This window comes from Chelon labrosus (genome assembly GCF_963514085.1).
Source record: "Chelon labrosus genome assembly, chromosome: 21".
Taxonomy (NCBI): Eukaryota; Metazoa; Chordata; class Actinopteri; order Mugiliformes; family Mugilidae; genus Chelon; species Chelon labrosus.
In genome coordinates, this window is record NC_140354.1 from 16,474,110 (window position 1) to 16,484,840 (window position 10,731).

General features: G+C 42.3%; 1 protein-coding gene across 1 annotated transcript; it reads left to right on the forward strand.

Moving 5' to 3' along the window:
• The first annotated feature begins 712 nt into the window (after positions 1-712).
• On the forward strand, positions 713-8,943 carry LOC311506578 (N-acetylglutamate synthase, mitochondrial-like). Its single transcript, XM_084570584.1, has 8 exons — positions 713-2,730; positions 3,434-3,702; positions 5,265-5,478; positions 5,598-5,778; positions 5,983-6,022; positions 6,189-6,320; positions 6,443-6,625; positions 7,038-8,943. The coding sequence occupies exons 1-8, from the start codon at positions 2,341-2,343 to the stop codon at positions 7,213-7,215; spliced, it is 1,587 nt and encodes a 528-aa protein (XP_084426710.1). The 5' UTR covers positions 713-2,340; the 3' UTR covers positions 7,216-8,943.
• Positions 8,944-10,731: the final 1,788 nt, after the last annotated feature.

Below are 10,731 nucleotides of genomic sequence, written 5' to 3' on the forward strand. Positions count from 1 at the left end.
ATTTTTTTTTAAATATTCCGTACTTAATTTAAGCGTTGCAGGATTTACAAGTGCATTTATGTGAGTGCTGCATTTTAACAGTTTTTACATAAATGTGAATATATCTGTCAGGTGCATAAGACTTCCTCTTCTGAATTGTATTTGATTTGAAGAGTAAAGAAAATGGAAATACTGAAGTAAAGTACAAGTAGCTTAATGAATTTCCTTCAGAATTTTACAGTACTTGCGTAAAAAGCATTTAACTGATTTCCACCTTTGCCAGTGGCTGTAAAGCAGCATTATTTCCAGTATGAGCATAAGTATTTATTTCTTAATTTCATTAATACATATTCATTGAAACATTATTTTAATCTAATTCTAATCTAATTTAATATCGCCCCCATTAAACTGTATTTTCCTGAAGAGGAACGCTTCCTGGTCCTTGTTAGGAATTATTAACTAAAAACTAATTTGATTTAAATTATTTTATTAAACAATTAAACAACAGCTTTTTTTCTTTATTAACAGGGTAAGGTTAAGGTTTTTTGGATGTCAGTTATGTAGAGCCACGCAGGGTTAAACATGAGGAAGCCGTCCGTCTTTTACCTCCAGGGGGTACAGAGGGAGGAATGTTTTCCCGTCGTACACAACCTTTGATCTCACACCCCCTAATCACTTCCTGAAGATTATACAGTACGTGCACCTCCGCACTGCCCTCGCTCAGTGTGTGTGTGTGTGTGTGTGTGTGTGTGTGAGCGTGTGTTGTTGCCCCCAGGGCGGCCGGGGCAGATGTAGTCGTCCAGCGCGATGACAGACAGAGATAGGGAGGAAACAGAGACAGAAACATGATGTCATCAAAGGGTGACAACTGGGAAGAGTTATAAATACGTTTGGATGTTGCACCAATGTCCATATAGAGCATAAACTAACCGACAGAGTCAGCGCATTTTTACGCTACAAAAATAAACAGTTGGAAGTACTGGTAAAGTCGTTTAGCTCGGTTGCCAGTATGAGTCTGGCAGGTCCCTGTGTTATTATGGTCTGTGGGGGCCAGTGGAGGCATCTCGGGAATAATAAAGTCAGGACTGAGGATGCAGGAGTGAACAGGAGCGTTTGGTTTGGAGGATGATGCAAATGAAGGATTGAAAAGGGAGAGCAGTATATTAGCCAAACAGTATAAATACGATACAGCTTTGTATATATGTTATCACACAACCCCTTTGACAATACACACAGAGTACTGAAGAAACTCTGCAGCGGTTGTGTTGCTGCACTTTGGCATATAACTCAACGTCCGACACACTAAAACCCTCATCAAATGAGTTCACATAGTAGTACTGATTAAGTCAATCTGCCCTACATAAACCTCTCTGTGTGTCAGAGTATTCTCCAGTTTTAAGTGTCGAAGTCTAAGGAGTTACGAATGTAACTTGGGTTCTATGAAGTCACTGTCTCTGCTGATCAGAGCAGTAACAATTAGATAGAACCTAAAGAGTGACCAAGAACATGTCTGAAGTTGCATATAAGTAAGAAAAACCTGGTCGGGTAGTTACACCGATTAGGCATAACATTATGACCACCTTCCTAATATTGTGTAGGTCTCCGTTGTACCACCAAAACAGTTGTGACTTATCAGAGAGTGGACATGGGCCTTCTGAGGGTGTCCTGTGGTGTCTGGGAACAGAATGTTGTTTGTTGGGGGGCCTTTGGGTCCTATGGGTTGAGGGGAGGGGCCTCTGTGGATCATCCCAACGATACTTGATCAGTTTGGGATCTAGTGAATTTGGAGGCCAGGTTAAGTTGAGTTGTTCCTAAAGTGTTTTTGTGTGTGTGTCTGTGTCAGGCTGCATCCTGCTGGGGATGGCTGCTGCCACCAAGAAGTGTCATTGCTATGAGGTGGGGGTGCCTGGTCTGGTCTAGGTGGGTGCCACGTGCCTAAGTAACATCCACACAACACTGCATTGTCAGTAGAGGGATTTTTTCATGGCCCCACACCTCTTTGAGGATCAAAACTGGGTAAGAATTGGTTTTAGGGTGAAAGTTACACTTAGGTTGAGAAGTTTGCTTACTTGCTGGTGATGATATGATAATATATACTCTCCACAGAGACTTGATAGTCAATGTCTTTTACTTCTCCTGTCAGTGGTTTTAATGTTGTGGCTGATCGGTGTAACTGGAAAGCTGCCCTCCCCCCTCAACACACCCCTCCACCATGCCACGCTCAGAGGAAATCGGAGAAGTGCCGACGCAGCAGCCGCGCGTCAAGCAGAACAGTCCGGCTACCGGTGCTCTTCTCTGCGCTGCTGCTCCGCTCCAGCCGTCCACCCGAGGGATTCATAGGTCAATTTGTCAACTTTCAACATGTCCAAAGTGAACAGCGGCTCTCCCGGTTGTCGGGCCATGGTAATGGCAGGAAAGTTCCTGTCTAGTCCGTCTTCCTCGGCGCTGACACGGAGCTCCAGTCTGCAGCAGCAACAGCAGCAGCAGAGGAGGATGTTCGCTCCGCCGCACCGTAAGCTGAGCTCCGGCGCGGCGGGCACGGGAGGAAAAGCCGCGGCTTTGGCCCAGCAGGAGAACACGGGCTATTTCTCCGCCGCAGACCGGCATGCACTTCCCAACCGGAATCTGATCTACCGGGACGTGAAGGCTTTTCTCAACGAAGTTGGCGGAAACCCCCGGGAGGCTCGGTACTGGCTGACCCAGTTTCAGAAAGCGACTTCGGCTCAGTGTCCTGCCTTTGCAGTGCTGGAGGTAAAAAGACAAAAAAAAAATAAAATAACAAAGAATCTCAAAAGTAAAAAAAATGTTTCAGTATATGATGTGGGAGACCATTTGTACAAAGCAAAAGGGTGTTTATAATTAGGAGCTGTTGAAAATGAACTTGTTAAGGAAATAAAAAAAAAAAAAATACAAAAGTAAATCCCAAATAAACTTTAAAAAAAAAAGTATTTTTTTAAGCTTGCATGAAGCAGGTGGAATGGTTTGGTACTTTGTAAATCTTATATTTTATATAGGCATATAGGCTATAAAGTCTTTGTCCTTATAAAAATGGCCATATAAACCAAACCAGCAGGGGGCGATATAACCCTAACTCTACGTGTTGGCCAATCAGAGGATTTAAAACAAGAGTTAACTTGTTTCAGTCGGCTACAAATGTTTCAAAAACTGCAAAGTATGCAAACAGGAAGAAGTTTTCCTCACCTCAAGGTCCTTTTTCACAGATCTAAAAGACACTTTTTAAACCGAATAGCAATGTTTCTACTGCTGATGTACTGTATGTACTAGTTCAGAACGGACTATTCTGTCTTTGGGACTATTCTGACTATTCTGTCTTATTCTGACATTCTTTCTCATGTCCCAGCTTACAAACTCATCAACTGCTTTGGACCAGAGCAAACAAACCCTAGCTTTTATGAAAAAGTCCTGAAACGCTGTGTTTCTCTGTCTGCCCTAGGTGGACAGCTCAGTGCTCGACGGCAGGGAAATGGTGCAGAGCCTGGCCTTCGCGCTGTCCTTCCTGCAGCGCATGGATATGAAGCCCGTGGTGGTGATGGGCTGGTCCGAGCACCAGGAGGCGGCGCTCACGGGACCGGCGGCCACCCCAGGGCTAGTGGAGCGGTGCCAGCAGCTGACCGAAGCGCTGCAGCAGCACTCGGCCACCGTCCTGCCCTTCTTCTCTGCGGAGTCCTTTCTCCAACTGAACGAAGCGCCGCAAGGAAGCAGGTGACAGTTGAGACATACTGGGGTCCCAGTTTGGTCCTCAGCATCGGTTCAGATATGTCCTAAAGCAATGACTTAAAGTGACTTTACAAAAAAAGTGCAATGTGTTCACTTTAGAATTTACTCCTTACTACTAAAACCTCTTAAATTTGGTTTGCTAAATCAGATTGTTTTAGTAACATGGTAGACAAGAGTCAAAGCGTGGGAATGTAATAATTTTTAGCAGTATACATGTAAATTTAGATGATTCTGGCTAGGCTTGGCTGTCATAATCTACTGGTACACCAGACCAAAGTAAGCCTATTAAAACTGCTGACTCATCTACTGATTCATCACTGAAAGCAGTTACCAAGTGACTGACATTCATACCTTAGATCAGGGGTGTCAAACTGATCCGTGAAAGGGCCGCTGTGGCTGCAGGTTTTCATTCCCACCATGCAGCACCCATGCAGTGGGTGTGGCTGGCAAGTTTTTGTTCCAATCAAGCAAGAGGACACCTGAAATGACTGCGTGAAGGCAGTTCAGTTGATTGATTGAGCCAAGTCAGGTGTGCTGCTGCATGGTTGGAATGAAAACCTGCAGCCATAGCGGCCCTTTCACGGATCAGTTTGACACCTGTGCCTTAGATGCACATATGTAGCTAAATTTGCTTGTCGGGGCTAGCGACAAACATTGTTCTGCTAGCGACCAGGGCCCGTATTCCTAAAGATTCTCAGCGCAAAGAGTTGCTCCAAGTGGCCAAATTCTAAGAAAATTCTTAGAATCATGATGTTTTCTAAGAATTTCCTCTCAAAGTTAAGAGTAGATCCTAGTAAAGATAAAAGGTATTCCTAAAGAATCTTAGCTCTTAAGAGAGCTCCTAAGGTGAGATCTGTTAAGAGCAGGGAGGAGGACTTTTAGGAGCCTTAGGAGTTTCTTAAGCAGAGGAGAAAATGGCTGAAAGAAGAGGCAGGAGAGATATTCTCCAAACACTGAATGACAATCAAGCTTGTTACAATCACAATATCAATATCATGAAGTAGGTTTCCTACTTCATTTCTTCTCGATCGGTTTGTGGAAGATTTGAGCACCAACCAACACTGCATCTTCTAGGCCGGTTAGCAATCACAGAAATTGATGAAAGCTGAGCCACTTTACCCTCGTTAATACCATTATTCGAAAGTGATCACAGAATTACGAGATAATGCACGGATGAAGATTGCTTAGCTTCACGGAGAAGAGTCGTCCATGTCAACACGGTCACGCTTGAAAACTTTGGAAAAAGCTACAAAGGGGATCTAGAGTACTAAATACGCTAAGTTTGCAAAAAAATACAAGCTTTAAGCTAATCTTTTTTCAAGGTTTATTTGTCTAAAAGCACTAATTCATACATCATTTTGTTATTATTACCATCAGCTGAAGGCAAAATACATTTGACAGACTGCTGCACGTATGGACAAGTAAATCTATTTGTTTCCTAAGATGATGTTTGCCTTCCTTCACTGCTTTTCTCAAATCCTTTAATGTTTCTTGCCGTTTCTTCATGCCCAACATGCTTCTGTTTGTGCTTTTTTGTCTCCCTGCAGTGCGCCACCCTCTATTGCTGTGGATATCAGCCTCCTCCAGTGGAGTCTGGACTGTGGGACAATCCCACTGGTTTGTCCGGTGGGAAGAGACGGGCGGGGTTGCTCTGTAACACTGGACCAGACGGAGGTGACGGCAGCCATTTCCCGAGTGCTGCAGCCCCACAAAGTCATGTTCCTGAACAACTCAGGAGGCCTGCGCAGCCAAGAACACAAGGCACGGCAGTCGGCACATACTCCGACTGTGTTTCCATAGACATTCTACCACATGCGGAAGAAATATACATGTTTTATGTATAACAATGAACTCCTTTTGCACTTCTGTTTTATGTACAGGTGCTTGACACGGTGTCATTGCCTACTGACCTGCCTGCTCTGTCTGTGGCGACATGGCTGAGCATGGTAGAGCGCCGCAGAGTGACCACCATAGCCAGACTTCTCAATCAGCTGCCAACCGAGTCGTCCGCTGTGATCACCTCGGCTGACACGCTGCTCACCGAGCTGTTCAGCCACAAGGGTGAGACCTTTTTACTGACTCCGTGTCTCCACGTGCACACCCACATATCTAGAGCTGTCTATTTTGAGATGTAACCCAAGAGGCCATCAAATTTTTACGTGTTTGTGGGGTCCTTTTAAGCCATCCCCCTAAAAAAATAAAAAATAAATCAAAAACTTAATTTTAATTGTTTTTTTTTTTTCCTGTCTGCTCCTCTGTTTTTAGGTTCTGGGACACTCTTTAAAAATGCCGACCCCATACACCGGTCAGTAGATATCACACAAACCCGTGTAATATGAACTGTAACCCTAAATTCTAGTCATAACCTAAAATTAACCCATCGCTAGAATTGGGTTACTTTCTCTTTTACAGGGTTAGGAAAAAAAACACTATACTGGATTAGACGTGCACCTTGTTTTATGTGTGTGCAGGTATAGTTCTCTGGATGGGATCGATGTGAAGCGTCTGCTAGCTCTCATCAACAAGTCGTTTGATAAAACTCTGAGGCAAGACTACATCGATTCCCTGGAAGGGCGGCTTCACTCTATCTACCTTTCTGAAGGGTGTGTGCAACAGTTAAACAAAAAGCATATTTAAACTGAAGATCAACAGTTACTGAACAAATACATACCGGCAGATGCAACAATGGTGAATACAAGATTTTTGTATTCCCGTGTCCCTCTAGCTACAGCGCTGCAGCCATCATCACCATGGAGCCGGTGAACAGCGGCACTCCCTACCTCGACAAGTTTGTGGTGAGCAGCAGTAAACAGGGCCAGGGCACCAGTCATATCCTATGGGAGTGTATCAGACAGGACCTGGGCAAACTGTTCTGGAGGTCCAGGGCCACCAACAGGATCAACCCTTGGTAAGACATACGCACATCTTTAAGACTCGTGGCATTTACATTACATACGTCACTTTTGAGGAGCTTCGGTGCCACTGTACATGTGGTGTGCAGGGTTTAGAGCAAACGAAGGTCTAGGAATCCTGGCCCCTCCAAAAGTTCAGATGCACAGATACAAACATAGACAGTTGAGGGCTAAGATCTGGAACAGCAACATTGCTCAACAGCAGTCAGTTGTTTCAAAGAGCAGCTTTATAAATATGCAAGTTAACTAAATGGAGATTTGAAAGTGGTTAGAGCATCCTGTGGATTACAGGAGCTTATTGAAGTTGTACACAGTGCCGCTGCCAAGATCTGCTGCTTTGCAAATAGAATAGCGCACCTGATATGTCACAACAGTGTCACCTGTCATGCGGTCTCTCTGTCGTTCCAGGTACTTTAAACATTGCGATGGCAGCTTTGTTAATGGCGTGTGGACCGTCTTCTGGTTCGGCCTGGCGGACATCAGAGATTCCTACGAGTTGGTTGAATACGCCAAGAGCCTTTCCGACTCATTCCACAGCTCCACTCTCTCCTCCTCCTCCCAGCAGTCTCCACCACCTGCTTCCTAACTGCCAGCTCTTCAACTTTGGAGAATTGTTAGCACTCCAGGACTTTTAGCTCTAAACGCTCTGGAGAATCTTTTCGTCGAACCCTAGAGTTTATAGAATATGGTTTTCTTTCTCACTAGACCTTTTCTATTCTGGACTTTTTTCTTGGGTTTATTTTTTCTACTGTGAAAAGAGAAGGTACAGTGTTGTGGAGAATTCCAAACATGGAGTATTTTTCTATAAGTTACACTCTATTTATAAAGCTGGGTTTACTTCCAAGCCTTGTTGTGATAAAGACCTCAAGCTTTCTAGTAAAACTACATCTACACACTGAGGCTGCTTGGTTTGAATACTTTATTGGTGTTTCACACCCAGATTGCTCTGCAGAGTTGAAACCTCTAACTAGTGTTTACTTTGTAATATGGACCAGGCACTGCCAGACAATGTGTCCCTTCCATATCGTATTTTGAATGCAAGCAGAGCTCTTATGTAGCCGACAGTTTGACTTGTCATTGGAGGGAAAGCAGATGCACCATCACTAATTCCACCTGTGTTCAAGTCAACATGTCTTTTGGGAAATAGGTCTGTTATTTTAGGGGCGCTTTGCCAATTTTGCACATGGAGGTTTGTTTACTTGTCTCGAGGAGTTGTACTCATCCTGAGAAAATAGTCCTGATTATTTTTTGTTGCTCTGAAGGAGCTTTTCAGAGTTTGACAAAAATAACCCAGATGATGACTTAGTGAAGCCATCAGGGTTCCCACTTTAACAACTGTGGTTGTAGAGTTGGGAACATGTGAGATTTTAATGAAAGACAGTCAGGATATAATTTCTGATGCTCCAAGCTTGACCATTCCCTTTTCAGTTGCAGCATAAACGTTGAAATCGGCATTTATGTTGTCACAACAACAACAAAAAAAATAACGTGACGTCTAAAGTTTTGTAAGACAGAATCATCTGGAGAAGTTATGGTACTTTCAAGAAAATACGGGTCATCTGCTAACTTCAACCAATAACATATTAATAATAGAGCGTGATTACATCTGCCCGTGTGTGCAGTATGCTGACCCACTATGGTTTGGCCATAACCTTATAACTTGAATCCTTACAAGATGGATTGTTGTGTGATCCTACAGCTCTTATGAGAATCCAGTAATGTTTATAATTTATCTTTTTGGATGCTTGAAAGAAAATGTGGCTTTTCTTATCCTGGTTTTCCAGCACTTCTTCAATGCCAAAGAGTATAAGCACTTCAAACACTCCACAACCCAGAATCTGGACTTATCCACATGGGTCAGAATAATTTCTTGTCCTTGTGCCAAAGGTTAACCTAAAAGTTAAAACATCTTAGCATTTACATTTTTTGAATTTACGCTGTAGTGTATTTTTTATTTTTAATTTTCAGCCTCATAATACTTCACAGATACATCCAAACATCCCAACTAGTCTGTTTTCTTCTATAGTGGAGATGAGTACAATTTTCTTTTTGACCTGTTGGTGGAGCAACGGATAAGCAGTGTTTACACAGGTGGACGAACGATGATGACAATACAGTTTGACATGTTGAAAAAAAAAAAGTAAAAAGCTGCACTAGAATTGCAGTTTTACTGGAACGGACACTAATACAAGTAAAGAACTTACCAAAACCAAGTGGTATGGCAAATGAAATACATTTCATTTGAATAGTTATTTTAATTTTGTGATTCTTTGGAGAAATAATTTTAATAAACCTAGTTTCATTTGAATCTGAACCGTCTAATGTGAGTGTTTTGTGTTAATGTGTGTGTCTATATGTATATATATATATACCATGCAGGGAGATATGTGTAACAATCACACTGTGGGGACTCCTATACACATTACTTTTTACGGTGTAGATTTGACACATCATCTGTGATGTTACAGATATACTGATAATACGTCTTCTTTCTCATTCCTGCCAACGCCTACGTTGGAAGGAATCCAGAGAGAAGACAGAGAAAATAATAATCTTGTATATCACTTTTCAAATCAACATACCAAAGTGCTTGAGAAAAACACTAAAAAAACAAACAAACTTGCAATTTAAAAACAGGCACATAAGACAAAGTTAGAACAGTTAAAAGAAAAAACAACACCATACAGTTAAGAAAAGTTAAGAACATAGGTAAAACTCACAACTCAAGACCAAGAAAGGCTCTCCGATAAATGTTTTAAGTAGCAATTTAAGAGTTCACTGAGTCAGCTGACCTGTTTTTCTCAGGCAGATTATTCCACAGCCGGAAAGCCCTGACTGCGAATGCCCTGTCACCTTTTGTTTTCAGACGGGAGACCTCTGCCCGAGGATCTCAAGGTACGAGCTGGCCTGTATGGCGCCAAGAGGTCAGCAATGTGAGCTTTAAAAGTAATCAATAAAACCTTACAATTGATTCTTAAACATACAGGGAGCCACTGGAGATCTGCTACCACTGGAGTGATGTGATGCCTTTATCTGGTTCTGGTTTGAAGCCTGGCAGCAAAAACTATGACGAGACATGAACAACAAGTAACCGACCCCTGAGGTACACCATAATTCTTATTATACACAGATGATTTAAAACTATTCGCAGTAACATAAAACCCTCTGTCTAATAAATATGAAGAGAAGTCCTTTGTGTCAGGAAGGGTTGCTAGGTAAGGGGGTTAGGACCCAGATGCAGGACTGAGAAGGCTGAGGCAGGAGTTGGCGAAAAAAGTATTTAATAAAAAAAAGACAAAAACCGAAGGCGCTGCGGACGAGGCAGGAATTCTTAACTATGACGAGCTACACGGGTCGAGACAAAAACTATGACGAGACATGAACAACAAGTAACAAGAATCTTGGCATGAAAACGAGGCTTAAGACAAGTACGACCTAACAGAGAACAAAGGGGAAGACAGTTATATACACACGACGGGTTGACGAGAAACAGGTGAAACAAATCAAGTTGGGGAAGACAATCACAAAGGCGTGAAGATACAAGAAGGGACACAAGACAGGACCAAGAGTTCTGGGGAGCGGCAGTGTTTACACAGGTGGACGAACGATGATGACAATACAGTTTGACATGTTGAAAAAAAGTAAAAAGCTGCACTAGAATTGCAGTTGTACTGGAACGGACACTAATACAAGTAAAGAGCTAAGATAACTAAACTTTCTAACTAAACTGCATTTCATTTGAATAGTTCAGTTTAATTTTGTGATTCTTTGGAGAAATCATTTTAATAAACCTAGTTTCATTTGAATCTGAACCGTCTAATATGAGTGTTTTGTGTTAATGTGTGTGTGTTGTATATATACCATGCGGGGAGATATGTGTAACAGTTACAAAGTGGGAACTCGGTATACTGATAATACGTCTTCTTTCTCATTCCTGTCAACGCCTACGTTGGAAGGAATCCAGAGAGAAGACAAAGATGATAATAATAATCTTGTATATCACTTTTCAAATCAACATATCAAAGTGCTTGAGAAAAACTTTTAAAAACAAATTTGCAATGTAAAAACAGGCACATAAGACAAAGAACAGTTAAAAGAAAAA